This window comes from Oncorhynchus nerka, linkage group LG20, assembly GCF_034236695.1.
Source record: "Oncorhynchus nerka isolate Pitt River linkage group LG20, Oner_Uvic_2.0, whole genome shotgun sequence".
Taxonomy (NCBI): Eukaryota; Metazoa; Chordata; class Actinopteri; order Salmoniformes; family Salmonidae; genus Oncorhynchus; species Oncorhynchus nerka.
In genome coordinates this window covers 28,729,301-28,752,197 of record NC_088415.1, presented here as the reverse complement: position 1 = coordinate 28,752,197, position 22,897 = coordinate 28,729,301, and the positions used below count along the sequence as shown (strand labels likewise).

The 22,897-nt window shown below is 42.6% G+C and overlaps 1 protein-coding gene and 1 pseudogene across 1 annotated transcript; one reads left to right on the top strand and one right to left on the bottom strand.

Moving 5' to 3' along the window:
• Window positions 1-770: 770 nt before the first annotated feature.
• Window positions 771-8,540, top strand: LOC115101882 (RING finger protein 207-like; annotated as a pseudogene).
• A 103-nt stretch (window positions 8,541-8,643) lies between these two features.
• Window positions 8,644-15,131, bottom strand: LOC115101646 (protein-S-isoprenylcysteine O-methyltransferase-like). Its single transcript, XM_029621106.2, has 5 exons — window positions 14,875-15,131; window positions 14,368-14,456; window positions 13,772-13,941; window positions 13,312-13,529; window positions 8,644-12,972 (listed from the first exon to the last, which is right to left on the bottom strand). The coding sequence occupies exons 1-5, from the start codon at window positions 15,088-15,090 to the stop codon at window positions 12,787-12,789; spliced, it is 879 nt and encodes a 292-aa protein (XP_029476966.1). The 5' UTR covers window positions 15,091-15,131; the 3' UTR covers window positions 8,644-12,786.
• Window positions 15,132-22,897: the final 7,766 nt, after the last annotated feature.

Below are 22,897 nucleotides of genomic sequence, written 5' to 3'. Positions count from 1 at the left end.
TCCCCTCCAGTCACACTCAAAGACCCTCCTCACATCTGTCATTCCTGCTTGGGAGAGCAGATAAGGCAGCAAGCAGCAAGGTAATTGTTCAGCCCATATTCTTATTATATTTATTAAGTATCTGCTTCTTAACATATTCATTAAGTATAGGCTTACAGGTGCATTTTCAATCATTCTCTGAAACGTCACCGACATAGATCAGCATCACTATGATGGGCTTTCCTGTGTTGTATTTTCAGATGTGTGGAGCAGTGGAGGCTGCTGAGGGGAGGACGGCTCATAATAATGGCTGGAACGGAGCAAATGGAATGGCATCAAACACATAGAAACCATGTGTTTGGTGTATTTGATACCATTCCACCAATTCTGCTTCAGCCATTACCACGTCCTCCCCAATTAAGATGCCACCAACCTTCTGTGGTGTGGAAGAATATTCTGCCTTTTGGAGAAGCTATATGATCCAGACAGTACCAACTGTCACCCCTTGGTATGCCATGAGCAGTACAAACACCCCTGTCTGCTGAACCTTTACCACAAAGGCCAACTCTCCTGCCGCCACTGTGGGTAAGAAAGTTTGGTTTCTTGTGACTGTATTACAGCAGCTTGGAAACATAAAATGGGTCATTCCATTGATTTAGTGGATGGCATGATATAAGTATTTTAATACTTAATACTTATTTCAATGACCAACTCAGGGGCCTTGTTGGCGCCCCCCCTTGGGTTGTGCCGTGGCGGAGATCTTTGTGGGCTATACTCGGCCTTGTCTCAGGATGAATAAGTTGCTGGTGGAAGATATCCCTCCAGTGGTGTGGGGCTGTGCTTTGGCAAAGTGGGTGGGGTTATATCCTGCCTGTTTGACCCTGTCCGGGAGTATCATTGGATGGGGCCACAGTGTCTCCTGACCCCTCCTGTCTCAGCCTCCAGTATTTATGCTGCAATAGTTTATGTGTTGGGGGGCTAGGGTCAGTCTGTTATATCTGGAGTATTTATCATGTCTTATCCGGTGTCCGGTGTGAATTTAAGTGTGCTCTCTCTAATTCTCTCTCTCTCGGAGGACCTGAGCCCTAGGACCATGCCTCAGGACGACCTGGCATGATGACTCCTTGCTGTCCCCAGTCCACCTGGCTGTGCTGCTGCTCCAGTTTCAACTGTTCTGCCTGCGGCTATGGAACCCTGACCTGTTCACCGGACGTGCTACCTGTCCCAGACCTGCTGTTTTCAACTCTCTAGAGACAGCAGGAGAGGTAGAGATACTCTCAATGATAGGCTATGAAAGCCAACTGACATTTACTCCTGAGGTGCTGACTTGTTGCACCCTCGACAACTACTCTGATTATTATTATTTGACCATGCGGGTCATTTATGAACATTTGAACATCTTGGCCATGTTCTGTTATAATCTCCACCCGGCACAGCCAGAAGAGGACTGGACACCCCTCATAGCCTGGTTCCTCTCTACGTTTCTTCCTAGGTTTTGGCCTTTCTATGGAGTTTTTCCTAGCCACCGTGCTTCTACACCTGCATTGATTGCTGTTTGGGGTTTTAGGCTGGGTTTCTGTACAGCACTTTGATATATCAGCTGATGTAAGAAGGGCTATATAAATACATTTGATTTGATTTGTTGTATGAGTGTACAGTCGGAGATTGGAACGTTGGGGGTCGAGTTATGTACATTGAAAGATATATAGAGCAACACAACTTCTCCAGTTAGCAATGGTAGGATAAAAGTCCCTGGGGATTATCTGGGAGAAATTAACAGCTGCAGTGTAAATCCTGCCTTTGTTTCATCCTGCCTGGCATTGAGCACAGTGTGGTCCTAGAAACCTGGCAACTCAGTGACAAGATAAAGAGAATTTGGGCACCTAGGCATTTGAATGATTGATCCCTCTGGGCTCCGGTGAAGTTCATTGCTGTGACCTCCAGGACTGGATTATATAACGTTGTCATTTTGCAGTACTGTGGATATGGATATGTTAATGTCAGTGCAAACTAGTTTAGATGAGATTGTGGTGGTATTTCCAGGATGCATATGAGTTTATTTAGCATAAATCACATGAAGCTTAACATGACATAACTAACTTACTGACATGGATATTAAATGCTCTGTCATATAGGCTATGTGCTCTGTTTTCTATGGGTTGCCTAGTGTTTATGCTCTAGTTGAAGGGTTGTAAACTGTGAGCATTCTATTTACAATGCTCTTGCATGAGAGGGTGAGAGGCTACAGTGGACCTTACTAAGTGTGGGACAAGTCTAGTCAATCCTCTAGCTCCCCTTAAAAGACTGAAAATATGCTTTAAGTAACATGTTCGTTTATGAGATTAATTCAGTTAATGACATGGGAAATCACACTGGTGTAAAGTAATATGCAGTGTTGTTTGTCAGAATTCAGTGTGATACTACAGTACCAGTAGTGTAGTAACCTAAAAAGTGTTAAACAAATCTAAATATATTTTATATTTGAGATTCTTCAAAGTAGCCACACTTTGCCTTGATGACAGCTTTGCACACTCTTGTAGCCAGCCGCTGTGTGGAGCTTTTGGGAAACAACCCACAAGAACAAGATACTCTCCCGCCACGACATTGTCTCCCTTGCCAATCACACGATGGGGCCCACAAAACATGTGGTGTGTTAAAACTACAATCTTCTTCAATCTTAAAGTGTTACGTACCCCTTTAAAAACAGCTAGAAATATTTTATGGATAAACTAGCAGGTGCACTGAAAATGTTGGTGAAAATGTTGGTGAAATCGAAGGCTCTCAAACTCAAATTCTTTCTTCTCTGAGATTCCATTGTAATGTCTGCATGTATGTCTGATCGTGACTGTTTGTCTGTCTACCCACAAGCCCTCCACGATGAGCTAGCTGTACATCATGTTCTCCACAGAGAAGTCCATGCTGTCGATCAACTGTTTCAGAGACATGCAAGTGTGAGTTACAGTCAGCTCCTATCCCTAATATTTTATCACTTAAATAATTAAATAGTCAACTATTAAGCAATATTGAGACAGCACATATGCAAAGCTGTGAAAGGCTGGACTAAGCCATCATAGTGAGTGCATTCTCCTAATTATAACTCTATTAGCTACAGCTGTGGGCCAATTTTATCTTGGGCAGATGAGCCGAAAACACAATAACAAATCATTTGTAGACTGCAATTGACCGCAAGAAGCGCCAAAAAATACAAAATTTGACTGAAACATAATAATTTTGAACCTTGCTACATTTGTATACAATCACATATACACTATACAGTTAATTCGGAATGTATTCAGATACCTTGACCTTTTCCATATTTTGTTACGTTATAGCCTTATTCTAAAATGGATTAAATCGTTTTTTAAAATCATCAATCTACACATAATGACAAAGCAAAAACTGTTTTTTGTTTTTTTTGTTGCAAATAATACAAATTTAAAAAACAGAAATATCACATTTACATAAGTATTCCGACCCTTTACTCAGTACTTTGTTGAAGCACCTTTGGCAGCCTCGAGTCTTCTTGGGTATAACGCTACAAGCTTGGCACACCTGTATTTGGGGAGTTTCTCCAATTCTTCTCTGCAGATCCTCTCAAGCTCTGTCAGGTTGGATGGGTAGCATAGCTGCACAACTATTTTCAGGGCTCTCCAGAGCCGTTAGATCGATCGGGTTCAAGTCCGGGCTCTGGCTGGGCCACTCAAGGACATTGAGACTTGTCCCAACGCCTACTGCGTTGTCTTGGCTGTGTGCTTAGGGTCATTGTCTTGGTGGAAGGTAAACCTTCGCCCCAGTCGGCATGATGCTGCCTCCACCATGCTTCACCATAGGGATGGTGCCAGGTTTCCTCCAGACGTGACACTTGGAATTCAGGCCAAAGAGTTTAATCTTGGTTTCATCAGACCAGGGAATCTTGATCTCTGGGGAGTGGCTTCCGTCTGGCCACTCTACCATAAAGGCCAGATTGGTGGAGTGCTGCAGAGATGGTTGTCCGTCTGGAAGGTTCTTCCATCTCCACAGAGGAACTCTGGAGCCCTGTCAGAGTCACCATCACCACCTCAGCGCCCAATATCCTTCTCCCCTGATTGCTCATTGTTGCCAGGCGGCCAACTCTAGGAAGAGTCTTGGTGGTTCCAAACTTCTTCCATTGGAGAATGATGGAGACCAATGCTGCAGATATTTGTTTGTACCCTTCCCCAGATCTGTGCCTCAACACAATCCTGGCTCGGGGCTCTACGGACATATCCTTCAACCTTATGGCTTGGTTTCTATTCTGATTTGCACTGTCAACTGTGGGACCTTATATAGACAGGTGTGTGCCTTTCCAAATAATGTCCAATCAATTGAATTACCACAGGTGGCTCCAATCAAGTTGTAGAAACATCTCATGGATGATCAATGGAAACAGGATGCACCTGAGCTCATTTTCGAGTCTCATAACAAAGGGTCTGAATACTTGTGTAAATAAGGTATTTCTGTTTTATGTATTTAATACATTTGCTAACTCGTTTTGTCATTATGGGGTATTGTGTGTAGATTGATGAGGACATTTATTTATTTAATCCATTTTAGAATAAGGCTGTAACGTAACCAAATGTAGAAAAAGTCAAGGGATCTGAATACTTTCAGAATGCACTGTATATACCTATAGACAGCAATACGTGTGGTGGAACTTGGTGGAGTTTAGTTTGTTGGGTGTGTGTGTGTGTGTGTGTGTGTGTGTGTGTGTGTGTGTGTGTGTGTGTGTGCGTGTGTGTGTGTGTGTGTGTGTGTGTGTGTGTGTGTGTGTGTGTGTGTGTGTGTGTGTGTGTGTGTGTGTGTGTGTGTGTGTGTGTTTGTGTGTGTGTGTGTGTGTGTGTGTGTGTGTGTGTGTGTGTGTGTGTGTGTGTGTGTGTGTGTGTGCGTGTGGTGTTGTCTAGTGCCTTCTCATGGTGTGACCCCTGACTCCTAGGCGGTGAAGGAGCTCCAGACGTCGGCCAGAGGCCATCATCCTGCTGAAGGCCATGATCGAGGAGGTCAGAGAGAATGTTGATGAGGAGGAGTGCGCAATCAGCACTATTTTCAACAAAGTGCAGGTGAGTCATCGGCCATTTTGAAAACATTGAACTCAACTCAGGGGGTGGCAGTTAACTTAGAAGTTAAGAGCCAGTAACCGAAAGGTCTCTGGTTTGAATCCCCGAGCCAGCAAGGTGGAAAAAAATCTGCCATTCTGCCTTTGAGCAAGGCATCTCTCTGATTCCAAGTTGTTGGGTTAAATGTGGAAGTCTGTTGTAAAATTTCCCTCGATTTCCTCAATTAATCAATGTTGTCGTTGTTTTTTTATGCAGTTCCGCAAATGGTATTAAATTCTACCACAAGGTGTCACTCTTCATGTCCTAGCTCGTAAAGTAGCTGAAGGTTCAATACCTTGCACAACATTACATTAGAGCAACATTTTATTGACTTATACTGGATACAGTTGTAATGCTCAAGTAGTGCTTTTCATTTACAAACCGAGAGGAAATTTATGTAAATTAGTTTTGGTTGGGAAAGTATTCATTAGAGTACAGTAAATTTAATCTTGAGAGATTTGCAATGCAATTAAATGACCCAGATAATATTGTCCTCTTTTGAATGAAAAACTGTCAGATCGAAAACAAATTATCCTAAGAGCAGCGCAAAGGTGAGAATACATTTTGCTTCATGCTACCTTGCCTGAAAATCATGTTTATCATGTAGCCCTAATGTATAGCCTATGCTCAGAGAAACTGTTAACCTGTTATTGTTTGAATGGGCCTTCCGAACAGAGCGCACACAGATTCAGCCACAATGGTTGCCTCTAGCCATTAAAAATCGCTGTAAACTCAATTAACTCTCGAAGAAGGAAGTCTTACCACAGACAGACAATATGCGTCCCAAATGCCACCACATTCCCTTTATAGTGCACTACTTTTGACCAGAAGTAGCGCACTATATAGGAAATAGTGTGACATTCGGGTGCACAAGACTTCCTGCTTTGAGAATTCATTAGACTGTACAATACCAAGAGATATTGAACAGCCTAATGGCTTGTCTAATGCCTGCCTAATATGTATCCTGTTCCACATGTATATATAGATCCTACTGGGAGATTAAGGTGTCCCTGGCAGCAGACCAATATAGATTAAAGCCAAATGAATAATAATGTGTCAGGACTAGCTACATCAGGCTTGCCTGGCACCACTTCCAACCCAGTAGCAAATGAGAACAGCTGTCTCATCTGGCTGCACTCTTACCCACTCTCCAGGTAATATCCTGTCTATGGTATGCCTGTTTATCCTGGAGTAGTGATACATGTTGCCTATTTTTACAATGTCTTATTCACAGTGCCCAACTGTATTTGTAATCCTAATTGATGTTCCATCTTGAGCAGGTGTAATATAATCAACTCAAGCCAATGTTCTCCTCCACCTTGCTATAGTGTAGTATGATGCATAATGCCTAATCTGGTTCTATGAATCCAGAAGGGCACAAACCAAAACATTAAATGGAATATTAGCAATTATGAATACGGTCTTTAAGCAAATTTGTTTGACTTTGATATCTGTTATCCAGCGACTAAAGAAGATTGACAAACTGCCACACAGACTGAGACCAGCTCAGAATAGCAGTATTAAGTCCCTCTCTCTTGTCATCTTGCCTCCTCAACTGATGTTTGGTCATGTCACATCCCAAATATACACCCCATATGCCTTCTTCTATGTTTCTGGTTTAGATCAACACAGAATATCGGTCCGAGTTTGCTTATTGCCTTGAGTCTCTGTTACTGCTGGGCTAAAGACGCTCCGTGTCCATTGCCGGGAGTGTCGGGATGGAGCAGACTGTGAGACATATTTCACCCCTACCATATGGAAATTGTGCAGACCTACACGCTCAAGGGGAAAATGTAATCAGCATGTTATTGATGTTCCCAATGAGTGAAATCTCAACATTCAAGACAGTATGCTTATACTTTCCAAATATGCTCGTCATGTTCTGAAATAGCCAGCGTAATATGAGGACACCCCTACCTGTTGTGTAAAAGATATTATGTAAAGATATTTATTTATTGTGGAAATGTCCTTCTGTCTCCTCAGCCTGCAGTCATCCCTATCCGTGCCCTACCACTTCCCTCCCATCAGTGACATGTCCCTGGGTTCATCCATGGTGCTGAAGCCCACTGCTATATCATCACCAAGGTCCTCCTGGTAAAGGTTGGGGAGACCCCATTTACTGAGGACTGTCGCAACTCTGAGAACAGCTACAGGGTGAGTGAGCTTCTACAACATTTTAATGTTACTGTACAACTCTGATACCCATTGTTACAACATTACTGAGGGATTTCACAGCCAATCACAGTGTTTTTGTATGTGTATTTGAAATGTTTCATGAAAAGATCTGACGTTCAGAGGTGCCTGGTTTATTGATTTGAAGGCGCTACACTGAATCCTCTACGGTCCTGTAGCCCCCCCACACAAAATAAATCCTGTGTTTTCCTTACTGTGTCTAGACGCTGCAGTCATCCATTCAGCAGCTGAATGACCAGGAGACCCACAGGGATCTGACCAAGCACCCCTCCCTCATCAAGACAGACCCCGTGGAAGACATCCTGGGTACCTCCGTACAGCCATATCTCCTCCAAGTACTCTGCAGTGGAACTCATGAAGGCTATGTTTGAGGAGGTGGGAATCACCAAAGCAATGAGGATTCTGAAAAAAAGTATTCAGACAACACTGTTTATAAATGTAACCCAGCTCTCCTTTTAAGGCTCATCTCCATCTTGTTATCTTTCCCCTAAGTCTGGCAGGATATCTTTCAGAGGGTTGCAAATGAACAGAAAATCTATGAAGGTAAAAGAGGTTTTGTTTTTCTGTTAGATATGGTGAGTTGGTGTTTTATATACTTTATGTGTCCATTCTGTTTTCTCCCCAGCTTCATGAGCTGACGCAGCTAACGGAAGAGAACAGATACCTGACCACCATCGCCAGGCAAATCGGCCCCTACATCCGATCCATCGCCAAGGTGAAGGAACGCCTTGAACCCAGGTACTGGAACCAAACCACTGTAACTACTGTACATATCACAAACTACAACATTATTTTGACTAACAAGTTACTCTGGCAAATGTACAATTTGAAATGTTTGTTTCTATCATTGTGACCATGTAAGACATGGTGTTCCGTGAAGTATTCTCTATTCAATGTTCCCACAGACTGAAAGAGGACAGAGGACATGCTGAAGACCTGAGGACACCACTATGGCCACAGATACTAAACAAACCATTTTAACAACACAGATGTAAGCTAGCTAGATTACTTAACTTGTTGGAAGAATTTATCATTGATTTGAGTGAGAACTAACTTCTTTGTTAAACCTCAACTTTATGCTCAACAGAAATGACCTGTCCTGTACCAGATGATAACCACACTCTCAGCAACCTCTCTGACGAGGCTGCCCTCAAGAACAAGAATCTACTGGCCAGGGAAGCAGAAAAACAGAGATTTGGAAGATGTTTCCCTAAGCAACTGGATGGGGTCATGAGACTTCAATGTGCTCACCCATAACTTATGTAAATTATATTGAATATAACATTTACATGTTTCTAACATTACCCATATTAGGACTACAGTAGCAAACCCATGAAGGAAAACAATGAAAGGAAGACAATTTTCTTAGGATAAATTTTATTTTGTTTCACAGGACAAAGTTGTTCAATCAATTCAGAACATTTCAGTCAAGTGAATAAAAGTAATCAGCCAAGAGAGAGAAATATTCTCTCTGCATGATACATTTACATTACCTGTAATAAACTGTAGTATAGTTATACTGTAGTGCAACAACTGGCTTTTTCCATGTTCAGCTCAGCTGGATCATGCTTGGAGCAGTAAACAGTTGTACGTCTGCAGCCAACAATGTGCTCTTATATTATTGAATCTACAGATAATCTTCTCATCTTTATTAATCTAATACACATTACTTTTACAGTGCTCGACTGTCCTCATTTCAGAAACTCTAAACACACACACACACTTGTCTTGTGCAACATACAGTTACAGTGCTCGACTGTTCTAATTTCAGGAATTCTCTTTCAATCACACACACACACACTCCATACAGTCTGGGCATACAGAGTAGAGGGCAGAGGCAACCTTTCACCTGAGACAAGCGGTAGTTCAGGAGGAAGCAGTGCTGGGTTGAGCTTATCGCAAAGGAGACGACCTTTCCTCTGAACCCCTTAGCCATAGGAATGCATCTATTGGTTGGTTTCAATACAAATGAATAACAGGTGGAGTGATGATCAAGTGGTGGTTGAAAGAGAAACAGTCTTGAGTGCATTTTAAAGATGACTGTACCATGTGGGTGCCCCTATAGTTAAAACCTTATGGAAGAAACAACACCCCTGATTCATAGTTTATATACCAAAGAACAATGTTAAAACTTACAGCACACTGGAATAGAACAGTGAATGGATTGTCAGTGTTCATTATGTTTTCATAATTCACAAAGTAGACATTTCTGACTTGATACGCTGTACCGATTGGAAGAATCAGAGAACCAGGGTGCAACTTGCCCAGGTTGTCAAATTAGCAAAATATTAGTGATTGTGCAGCCTTTTGATCCTGAGTGGACATGGGATGTGAATTTAAAATAAATCATTATTTTGTGTAAGGATAAATCAATATTGAAAGTCTGGGCTGATACCTAAAACCAATACATTTTCATAGCATACATCATTTTAATAACTTTGACATTCATCAAAAGGCCTTTTTCTTATCATTTATGAAAGAGCGACATAACTTAAGGGGAAAAGACCATGTTGCAAGGGACCCCATTTCTGTAACTTTCGGGCATTTTTGTAAATGTATAACAAAGTCACTCAGAAATAAATGTTTCTTACTGGGACAGAACACACACACACGTGTATGTGTGTGTGTGTGTATGTGGACACCTCTTCAAATTAGTGGATTCAGCTACACCCGTTGCGGACAGTTTAAATATATATATATATATATATATATATATATATATTTTTTTTAAATCGAGCACACAGCCATGCAATCTCCATAGACAAATATTGGCAGTAGAATGGCCTTACTGAAGAGCACAGTGACTTTCAATGTGGCACCATCATAGGATGCCACCTTTACAAGTCAGTTCATAAAATTTCTGCCCCGCTAGAGGTATCCCGGTAAACAATAAAGTGCTGTTATTGTATAGTGGAAATGTCTAGGAGCAACAATGGCTCAACCGCGAAGTGGTAGGCCACACAAGCTCACAGAAAGGGACCGCTGAGTACTGAATCGCATTGCACATACATTTTTTTATATATTTTTTAAATGGCCTGTTTCTCGGGTTGCAACACTCACTACCGAGTTCCAAACTGCCTCTGGAAGCAACGTCAGCACAATAACTGTTCGTCGGGAGAATCATGAAATGGGTTTCAATGGCTGAGTAGCCGCAGACAAGCCTAAGGCCACCATGCACAATGCCAAGTGTCAGCTGGAGTGGTGTAATGATGAATCATGCTTCACCATCTGGCAGTCCGAAATCCAAATCTGGGATTGGCGGATGCCAGGAGAACGCTACCTGCCCCAATGCATAGTGCCAACTGTAAAGTTTGGCGGAGGAGGAATAATGGTTCGGGCAAGGCCCCTTTCCCCTGAAGGGAGATCTTAACGCTACAGCAAACATAACAATGACATTCTAGACAATTCTGTACTTTGTGGCAACAGTTTGGGGAAGGCCCTTTCCTGTTTCAGAATGACTACGCCCCAATGCACAAAGCAAGGTCCATATAGAAGTGGTTTGTGGGGATCAGTATGCAAGAACTTGACTGGCCTGCAGAGCCCTGACCTCAACCCCATTGAACACGTTTGGGATTAATTGGAACGCCGACTGCAATCCAGGCTTAATAGCCCGACCTCACTAATGCTTTTGTGGCTGAATGGAAGCAAGTCCCCACAGCAATGTTCCAGCATCTAGTGGAAAGCTTTTCCAGAAGAGTGGATGCTGTTATAGCAGCAAAGGGAGACACCAAGTCCATATTAATGCTCATGATTTTGAATGAGATGTTCAACAAGCAGGTGTCCACATACTTTTGTTCATGTAATGCATGTATGAGGGCTGATAAATTTAGCATCCAGGGCTCTACATAAAAAATAAATAATGGGTCAAACTGGTGCTCCAAACTTTAAAACATTAAGTGCACAACCTGAAATGTTAGAAATGTCCTTGTCCCAGAATGACCCAGCATGCACCGTGCGGCCCCATTGAAGCCGCATGGGCGACAATACAATTCCAATGGGGTTTCCCCATCTCAAAAGTATCTCTGATATGGGTCAGATTTTTTAAAACTGTTTGTATTAGAAACAAGCGATTTTTGCTGTGCAAGCATGACACTAACGAATCTGCACCCAGGAAACAACTGTACAGCGAAGCCTTACCATTACAACTAATTGTTATAAAAATGTACTTTCTTTCCATACCGGTACTCCCAAATTATAACTGCAGTTCGCACAGCAAAATATTTTGCTGCATATGCAACCAAATTGGGTCACACTTTAGATCCCTGTGTGCATCCCTAATATTGTGTAAAACCATTCTGATGTCAACGCTGAGGCCTAATAATGATGACTCTGTGATATGACAGACAAACAAGGAATAGAAGAAACTCAACCAGGCTCATTACAGCACTTCTGACTCAGTAACCAAAGCTAAAATCAATTCAGCATCCACTTAAGGCCAGGCACCACAGGCTAAAATGTTGCACAAACCTAGCAATTTAGAGTTTTGGGGGAGGGGGGTATTTGTCAATTAATATTAGTATTTTTTTTAAGTAAAAAATATCCAAAAGGTTTATAAAAATATTTGTTTTAGTTTATCATACTAACATCAGTGTCATGAACTGTAACCACTTTTAAATGGACATACATTCATAATTTGAACGCTCACTACATTGAAATCACACATCGCTTAAAAGTCCATTTCTTAGAGAATGTTACTTTGAAGATATGGTGATTGGGTGTAAGGTAGTCTTAATTCAGTCCTTGTCTTACTGCCATTTCCTGAAAAATCACACTCTTCCCAAATGCCAACTTATTTTCTGTGGTTATCTTTAGATGTATTCTCCAGACTTATACATTGGGAATTGTTGATATGTTTATGACACAATCAGATGTGTATGTAAATTCAGTCCTAGAATGTCTTAACAAAATAAAAACCAAAATATTTAGGTAGATTTTTACTTCATCCAGTGTCCAGAAAAATTGGTTTGTGTTATATGCAAATATTTAATGGTATAAGCTAATTTGCAGATTTGTATACAATTTTTCAGAAAAAAAGACAAAAATATTATAGTGTCCACACTCAACTGGTAAAAGTGATTGTAATATGATTAAGTGTGGGGGGGGGGGGGGATACCCTATTAGGGTGTGGTGCCTGGCCTTAAGATACTCAACTCCTCTCTAAGGAAAAAACAGAAAAGGGAGCCTTCATCAGAACATTGGAGATTAAAGAAAAATACAAACTCAAGTCTCTAGTAGTTAATTTAACCAAACAAAAGAGAAAACAGAGGTGGTTGAATATATGGGCGGGGGGGTGTGATTTCTTTTTGAGAGTCGACCCAGGCCTTGGGGGTGGTATGGGGATGGGAGCCCTTCACAACACTCATAGGTGTCAGTCTCTGTGAGCTCTAAGCACCCCAGGGTGGGCAACCACAGGACCTAATCCACACGCTGACCAGGGCTGCCCCTCACAGTGCCTGTCTGTCTGCCTGCAATTTTCATACATCCAGGACTCCATCTCTCACACCTAGGAGCTGTTGATGCGGATGCCTGAAATAAACGGCAGGCCGGTGCCCACCTTCTTTTTGTACGCCAGGTAGTCCTCTGCAAAGAAATGGATGAGAGAAAGCTCCTCCTCCTCAATCCGTTCACGGAAGAAGCGCCAGCTTGCCATGGTGTAGCCCGCGATGCAGACAGGGTTGCACAGCATCACCTGGAACATTGGACATAGAAAAGTGAAATCAGCGTAGTGGGCTTGACTAGAACATGTTTAAGAAACAAACATGTCTGGATTCTTAAAAGGGAACAGAGTTTAGCTTGTGTATTAGCCTGCATGCTAATATTGCTGTGACAAGGGTTGCAATAGTCTGGTAACCCAAGATTGCAAGGATTTCCAGAAATCGCAGTTGGAGGATTCCAGATTCTGTTTCCAGGAATATTTCTACCGAGATTTCTGAAAAATCTGGACATTTTGGGAACATTTCCAGAATTTTGCAAACCGTACCTTGCACATTCAAGAGTTTCCTTAGCTATTGACAGAATAGGCTGGTACCTGTGTGCCAATGCTCCAGTAGAACCATCCCACGTAGGAGGGGTGTCTGAAGAAGGCATAGACCCCATCCGTGACCAGCACGTGGCTCTGGGCCTTCTCGTTCTGGACGATGTGGTTGAAGTTGGAGCCGGCTGTCAGCATGGCAGACTTACGCAGGAAGTCCCCACACAGCACCATCACCAGGCCCACCAGGCTGAGCCAGCTCAGCTGCTTCAGCTCTGAGACATAAAATGCACAGCCTATTAAGACATTTAACTCCTACTGTGACAACATGCCATGCCCATTTCAACTGAGGCATTGAAAAGTGATTGGCTACGTTCCAGGCTGACTACAACGCAGAAGCCTGCACGACTGCAATTGATGACGTGGCACACAATCATTGGTTGATGCAATGCAACACAAGCAATGTCGTCGGGCTGGAACACGGCCATTGACCCCAAGTGTGGTATGGAGGACAGACCTGGGACAGTGAGCTTCTCTATGGTGAACTCCACCCATGAGGACACAGCAGCCACGGTGTACTCCACACTGTGGTTGAGAAGGAATGAGTCCAGAGACAGGCTGCGGGGGTTAATGATGGCTGTCACCAGGTACTCGGAGTAGTGGAAGAAAGACAAGGAGCACATGTACCTGCAAAGACATGCATTGACTGAGAACTATGCATAACACGTATCGAACTAACAACGGTAGTATTGTGCATGTGTGTGTACACACACACACACACACACACACGAGAGAGAAAAAGAGGCAGCGTCCGAGAGGATCAAAACCCTAATGTATCATGGGTAAATTGACTGACTGATCTACAAATAATAATAAGTTGTTATTTATGATACAAGGTTCTTTGTAGATCTGTCAGTCGCCTGTAATATTGAACAAACCCGGAGAGCGTGTATGAGAGGAGAGAGCATGTACAAAGGTTTATTCATTACGGAAACCGTTTAAGAACCAAACAGAGCAAAACGCAAAACTAGAGTTTTTATTGGACAAACAAAAGGTAGATACTTCCCCATTTCGTTCTGTTTAAGAAACTTTTTTAAATAAGTTTTTGCTTACCAGCCAAAGTGTGTCCATGTGGTTTGGGAAAAGCTTATGATCAAGCCACACCCAAAAGTAAAGCCAAGGAAGCAGGCTCGCACAGCAACCTGGGAGAAAGAAGAGTATGCTTAGGAAACATTTCTACCTTCAATTTGTTTAACTAGCTAGTTATCTAACTATACAAGTAGAAAGCTGTCTCCAAATCAATAGCTAACACAATAACCTGCTCTTAGGCATAGAATATCTATCTAATTTACAGTTTAGGGCTCTATCTTTAGCCAATCAAGCTGACAGCTGTCTCAATCCAAATCAGATAATAGGATTAGCTAGCTAGCACAGCATATTGTTAGGAAGAAGAGGGGCAATGAAAGTGTACCAATAATTTAGATAGCTCAAGCCTAGCCATCTGGCTGCCGTTTTGGCTAATGGGCAAATAAAATAGAAATCAAGATGGCTAGCTATCTAAGGAGCTTAGCTAACGTTATAGCTATCCATCTTCTTTCAGACGTTAGTTAGCTTGCTTACCTTATATAGAGGTCCCTTGTATATGATAAGCAAGAAGCCATTGATAACAGCGATGTACACAGCAATAGCTATTTTCCCCCTCACTCCAGTGAGATAGTCGAATACCCAGTCAAGATGTCCAGCGAATGTTCTAATAAGGGGAATTATAACAACACCCAGTCCTAAAAGAAAGCTTATAATACTTATTTTCCCCTCTAACACCAACTTGCCTGCCATGATGAAGTACCGTTACTCCCTATGGGCTCTCGCGAGTTTTCCACAATGGCAAAATTTACTCACTAATCTTGGCTGCGTTCCAGGTGGTCACGCTGCGCAGATGCATATGATCACTTCATTCATCACACACACTCAGCAGGAACCACATCAATATGGCAGCAATCTTCTGAGAACGCCTGGGAATATTTCTTTATCCTATTTATGTTGTTCCTGATACGTTAAACACTTCTCCAGGCATTGTGAAATGTGATCAACTTCGCAGCGCGACTCTAATAAAGACTACCTACCTGGAACGCCTATATACGTGACGTGACAGAGGACCTTTTACTATTTATTGGCTGTAGATGGCGCTTTAAAGCCATATAATCAAAGGTCACTTCTTGAAGCCCAGCAAGAAATGTTTGACCAGACATCACTTTTGCAACTGTCTAGCAGAGGACACAGCACAGAGCAATGACTGCATATATGAAAGGACAAAGCTCTTGATCACGTGACACCATTCGTTCATAAGTGAAGAATCAATAGCGCCACAGAGTTTCTAAAAGACAGAGGCACAACATCGAGAGACTTTCGGGAACGCTTACGAAGCAGACCAAGCAAACCAGACCGGGGGTTTGAGAAGTAAATGACCCAATGAGAGAAGTGAAAAATGACTCATTATTTGTTAGTTTTCTAAAAGTACAACCTACATTAAAGCCAATGTCTTAAGTAGTTTAACATGTTATTACTCCAACCTCGTGAAAGTGACAAACTGCCACATTTATTTTTTATAAAAAAAGAGGAATGCCTTTGATTTGACAGCACGCGCATCTGCAGTTCGGCGCGAGATGCCTACATAACCTAAAATGAAGACCAAAAAGCACTTAAAAAAAAATAAATAAATAGATTTTTACGATATTGCTCATTTTTACTTTGTGGCTGTGGTAACTAGTGGAAAACCGTTAACCCCAATGATGACTGATAGGGGCGCTGTATTCAAATTAAATTAAAAAAATATTGGTCACATACACCTGTTTCGCAGATTTTATTGCAGGTGTAGCGAAATGCTTGTGTTTCTAGTTCCAACAGTACAGTAATATCTAACAAGTAATATCTAACAATTTCACAACAATACACACATAAAGTAAGGAATATATATGTTTGTTAACCTTTATTTTACTAGGCAAGTCAAATTGTTTTTCACGATGACGGCCTACCCCGGCGATGCTGGGACAAATGTGTGCTGCCCTATGGGACTCCCAATCACACCTCTTGCACTGAGATGCAGTGCCTTAGACCGCTGCGCCACTCGGGAGCCCAGATGAGCAATGTCGGCGCAGCATAGACTAAAATACAGTAGAATAGAATACAGTATATACATATGAGATGAGTAATGCAAAATATGTAAACATTATTAAAGTGACTAGTGTTCCATTATTAAAGTGGCCAGTGATTTCAAGACTATGTATATAGGGCAGCAGCCTCTAAGGTGCTAGTGATGAATCCACTGTGCAGCCATCTTGGTACTCAAAAAGATTTTGGAAGCTATAGAAATGCATTTATTAATGTCTACATTTGTTTTGACATGTTAATTCTATTACAGACACCTTAATGCTTACTTTTACTTTTATTATGTTAGTTAAACATGAAAAATATAAATTATACAAATACAATCTTAAAGTATAGAGTACTGTTATTGTCCCCATTAAAAACATTTTTTAAATCCATGTCATTTTGTCCTTAACATTTAATTGAAATACTGTAAAATTCCATAAATTCCTATGGAGTCCTTCTCCTACTGGGGAGTGCCAATATGGCCGACCGGTGGCTTCAAAGCCTCTCTATGACCAATACATAGTATGAGTAATCCAGGGATTACACGGAACCCAAACCGGCTACGCGCGTGCACTATTGTGCATAAATGTATTTTGTCCCCCTACACCAAACGCGATCACGACACGCAGGTTAAAATATCAAAACAAACTCTGAACCAATGACATTAATTTGGGGACAGGTCGAACAGCATTAAACATGTATGGCAATTTAGCTAGTTAGCTTGCACTTGCTAGCTACTTTGTCCTATTTAGCTAGCTTGCTGTTGCTAGCTAATTTGTCCTGGGATAGAAACATTGAGTTGTTATTTTACCTAAAATGCACAAGCTCCTCTACTCTGCACATAAAATGGCCGACCGAATCGTTTCTAGTCATCTCTCCTCCTTCCAGGCCTTTTCATGTTGAACTTATATGGTGATTGGCATCTAAACTTTCATAGTATTACCACGACGACCGGCAAAACAGTCCGTATCACCCACGTGGGTATAACCAATGAGGAGATGGCACATGGGTACCTGCTTCTATAAACCAATGAGGAGATGGGAGAGGCAGGACTTGCAGCGCAATCTGTGTCAGAAATAGGAGTGACTTCTATTTTAGCCCTTGGCAACGCAGACGCTCGTTGGAGAGCGAGCAGTGTGGGCGCAATAATTGAATAACATGGATTTCTAAATTTATTTTGCAACGCTCGCGCATGCGACGTGTCCATTCTGGTCAGCATGTAGACACATCAATGGTTAGACCGGATGACATGTTTCTGCACCGGATGTTTAGCTACCCAACGTCACCATGACATCGCCTACAAGCGTGATCTGGATTTTCTATTGGTGTAAAAAAAATACTGTCCTGCTCCTCTCCTCTCTAACTAACTTCCCCTCACAATCCCTTCAATTTCCCCTAAATCCCGTTAGTTTGGCTGTTTAGCCTACCTTAATTATCCCTCACCCATTATAGCCCTGCCATTCCCAACCAATCAGAGTGCCTGGAATGCTGATCTTGACACCGCACCCGCCCACTCAGGTCAGAGTTTTATCGTCGTCTGAAGGGAGAAGACGCATGTTTCTGAGGATCTTTTATTGTCGACAGTAACACAAATGTCTGAAGGTTGTGCATGCATTGAAATAACCACAACAATAAGATTCCAAGTCATTCGGAATACCAAAATCATATGAACATCCTCAAATCGAAACAGTTGTGTCTGTGTGGTGGAGACGATCAAGACTACAGTGATGGGCCTCAACATCATGTTCTAACCAGACAGCACTATAGAGGTCAGAACCAAACTAATCATTTATAAGTATATAGTGGAGAGGGCATTCACAGCTGACCATTCAGACGGCTGAGGGCATACCAGCTAACTGTTTTTACGTAGTCATTCTAGACGGATTTAGTGACCAACAGTTGTTTACATGGTCCGTCATTTCCCCCGGATTTAGCTACCAATAGTTTTGACAATTGGAGAAGCAGTTTCTAACTATCTTCATACTGTACTGTCTTTGATAGTGCACTGAAGCCATTGAGCTATTGTAAGAACTGGAGAGACAGCCTCCAAGATGGCCGACTGTTGAAGTAATCTACAGTGCATTAAGAAAGTATTCAGACCCCTTGACTTTTTCCTCATTTTGTTAGGTTACAGCTTTATTCAAAAGTGTATAAAATAATACCCCATAATGACAACGCAAAAATAATGTTTTAGAAATGTTGCAAATATTTTAAAAATACAAAACTGAAATATCAAATTAACATAAGTATTCAGACCCTTAACTCAGTATTTTGTTGAAGGACCTTTTGCAGCGATTACAGTCTCGAGTCTTCTTGGGTATGATGCTACAAGCTTGGCATGCCTGTATTTGGGGAGTTTGTCCCATTCTTCTCTACAGAACCTCTCAAGCTCTGTCAGGTTGGATGGGGAGTGTCACTGCACTGCTATTTTCAGGTCTCTGCAGAGATGTTTGATCAGGTTCAAGCCCGGGCTCTGGCTGGGCCATTCAAGGACATTCAGAGACTTGTCCTAAAGCCACTACTGCGTTGTCTTGGCTGTGTGCTTAGGGTCATCTTGCTTGAAGGTGAACCGTTGCCCCAGTCTGAGCTCCTGAGTGCTCTGGAGCAGGTTTTCATCAAGGATCTCTCTGTACTTTGCTCCTTTCATCTTTCCCTTGATCCTGACAAGTCTCCCAGTTCCTGCTGCTGAAAGAAAAACATCCCCACAACATGATGCTGCCACCACCATGCTTCACCGTAGGGATGGTGCCAGGTTTCCTCCAGACGTGACGCTTGGCATTCAAGAGTTCAATCTTGAATTCATCAGACCAGAAAATCTTGTTTCTCATGGTCCGAGAGTCCTTTAGGTGCCTCCTAGCGGGCTGTCATGTGCCTTTTACTGAGGAGTGGCTTCCATCTGGCCACTCTACCATAAAGGCCAGATTGGTGGAGTGCTGCAGAGATGGTTGTCCTTCTGGAAGGTTCTCCCATCTCCACAGAGGAACTGTGGAGCTCTGTCAGAGTGACCATTGGGTTCTTGGTCACCTCTCTGACCAAGGCCCTTCTCCCCAAATTGCTCAGTTTGATCGGGCAGCCAGCTCTAGGAAGAGTCTTGGTGGTTCCAAACTTCTTCCATTTAAGAATGATGGAGGCCAATGTGTTCTTGGGAAACTTCACTGCTGCAAAAATGTTTTGGAACGCTTCCCCAGATCCTCGACACAATCCTGTCTCTGAGCTCTTATGGACAATTCCCTCGACCTCATGGCTTGGTTTTTGCTCTAACATGCACTGTCAACTGTGGAACCTTATATACAGATGTGATCCTTTCCAAATCATGTCCAATCAATTGAATTTACCACAGGTGGACTCCCATCAAGTTGTAAAAACATCTCAAGGATGATCAATGGAAACAGGATGCACCTGAGATCAATTTAGTCGCATAGCAAAGGGTCCAAATACTTATGAAATTGTCACATTTCACTTTTATTTTTTTACATTAAGCAAAAATGTCTACAAACCTGTTTTTATTTTGTCATTATGGGTATTGTGTGTAGATTGATGAGGAATGTTTTTTATTTAATCCCTTTTATAATGCTGTAATGTAACAAAATGTGGAAAAAGTCAAGGGGTCTGTATACTTTCTGGATGCACTGTACTCACGGTCTCACATGCCAATTCGTGGGAATTGACATCTTGCTTGTTCTGGTTTCTGGGTTGTGAATATTCGTTTAGTGGGGAGGGGAAATCTGCAGTCATGAAGCACCACCACACAACCACTGGTAACATTAATAGAATGCTGTTCTACATGTAAACGCTACATAAAGTGTTGGTCCCATGTTTTTTGAGCTGAAACAAAAGATCACAGAAATGTTTCATACACGCAAACAGCTTATTTCTCTCAAATGTTGTGCACAAATTTGTTTACATCTCTGTTAGTGAGAATTTCTGCTTTGCCTAGATAATCCATCCACCTGACAGCTGGTGCATAATAAGAAGCTGATTAAACGGCATGATCATTGCACAGGTACACTTTGCGCTGGGGACAATAAAAAAAGCCCACTCTAAAATGTTCAGTTTTGTTACACAACGCCATAGATGTCTCAAGTCTTGAGGGAGCATGCAATTGGCATGCTTACTGCAGGAATATCCACCACAGCTGTTGCCACAGAATGTAATGTTAATTTCTCTACCATAAGCCGCCTCTGTCATTTTAGAGAATTTGTCAGTACGTCCAACCGGCCTCCCACAACCGCAGACCACGTGTATGGCGTCATGTGGGCAAACGTTTTGCTGATGTCAACGTTGTGAACAGAGTGCCCCATGGTAGGGTTATGGTATGGGCAGGCATAATCTAAAAAACAATGAACACAATTGCATTTTATCGATGGCAATTTGAATGTACAAAGATTCCGTGATGAGATCCTGAGGCTCATTGTCGCGCCATTCATCCACCGCCATCACCCCATGTCGCAAGGATCTGTACACAATTGCAGGAAGTTCTTCCATGGCCTACATACTTACCAGACATGTCACCCATTGAGCATGTTTAGAATGCTCTGGATCATAGTATACGACACCGTGTTCCAGTTTCTGGAAAAATCCAGCAACTTCGCACAGCCATTAAAGAAGAGTGGGGCAACATTCCACAATCAACTGCCTGATCAACTCTATGCGAAGATGTCTCGCGTTGTATGAGGCAAATGGTGGTCAGACCAGATATTGACTGGTTTTCTGATCTGCGCCCCTACCTTTTTTAAAAAAGGTATCTGTGATCAACAGATGCATATCTGTATTCCCAGTCATGACAAATCCATAGATTAGGGCCTAATGAATGTACACTGCTCAAAAAAATAAAGGGAACACTAAAATAACACATCCTAGATCTGAATGAATGAAATATTCTTATTAAATACTTTTTTCTTTACATAGTTGAATGTGCTGACAACAAAATCAAAAATGATCAATGGAAATCAAATTTATCAACCCATGGAGGTCTGGATTTGGAGTCACACTCAAAATTAAAGTGGAAAACCAGACTACAGGCTGATCCAACTTTGATGTAATGTCCTTAAAACAAGTCAAAATGAGACTCAGTAGTGTGTGTGGCCTCCACGTGCCTGTATGACCTCCCTACAACGCCTGGGCATGTTCCTGATGAGGTGGCGGATGGTCTCCTGAGGGATCTCCTCCCAGACCTGGACTAAAGCATCCGCCAACTCCTGGACAGTCTGTGGTGCGACGTGGCGTTGGTGGATGGAGCGAGACATGATGTCCCAGATGTGCTCATTTGGATTCAGGTCTGGGGAACGGGCGGGCCAGTCCATAGCATCAATGCCTTCCTCTTGCAGGAACTGCTGACACACTCCAGCCACATGAGGTCTAGCATTGTCTTGCATTAGGAGGAACCCAGGGTCAACCGCACCAGCATATGGTCTCACAAGGGGTCTGAGGATCTCATCTCGGTACCTAATGGCTTTCAGGCTACCTCTGGCGAGCACATGGAGGGCTGTGCGGCCCCCCAAAGAAATGCCACCCCACACCATGCTGGAGGATGTTGCAGGCAGCAGAACTTTCTCCACGGTGTCTCCAGACTCTGTCACGTCTGTCATGTGCTCAGTGTGAACCTGCTTTCATCTGTGAAGAGCACAGGGCGCCAGTGGCGAATTTGCCAATCTTGGTGTTCTCTGGCAAATGCCAAACGTCCTGCACGGTGTTGGGCTGTAAGCACAACCCCCACCTGTGGACGTCGGGCCCTCATACCACACTCATGGAGTTTGTTTCTGACCGTTTGAGCAGACACATGCACATTTGTGGCCTACTGGAGGTCATTTTGCAGTGCTCTGGCTCTTGCACAAAGGCAGAGGTAGCGGTCCTGCTGCTGGGTTGTTGCCCTCCTACGGCCTCCTCCACGTCTCCTGATGTACTGGCCTGTCTCCTGGTAGCGCCTCCATGCTCTGGACACTACGCTGACAGACACAGCAAACCTTCTTGCCACAGCTCGCATTGATGTTCCATCCTGGATGAGCTGCACTACTTGAGCCACTTGTCTGGGTTGTAGACTCCGTCTCATGCTACCACTAGAGTGAAAGCACCGCCAGCATTCAAAAGTGACCAAAACATCAGCCAGGAAGCATAGGAACTGAGAAGTGGTCTATGGTCACCACCTGCAGAACCTCTCCTTTATTGGGGGTGTCTTGCTAATTGCCTATACTTTCCACCTGTTGTCTATTCCATTTGCACAACAGCATGTGAAATTTATTGTCAATCAGTGTTGCTTCCTAAGTGGACAGTTTGATTTCACAAAAGTGTGATTGACTTGGAGTTACATTGTGTTGTTTAAGTGTTCCCTTTATTTTTTTGAGCAGTGTATTTCAGTTGACTGATTTCCTTATATGAACTTTAACTCAGTAAAATCTTTGACATTTTTGCATGTTGTGTTTATATTTTTGTTCAGTATATATTTGCGCCTCAGGAGACAGTTGTATGATATTTTCTGTTTAAAACAATGCAATCA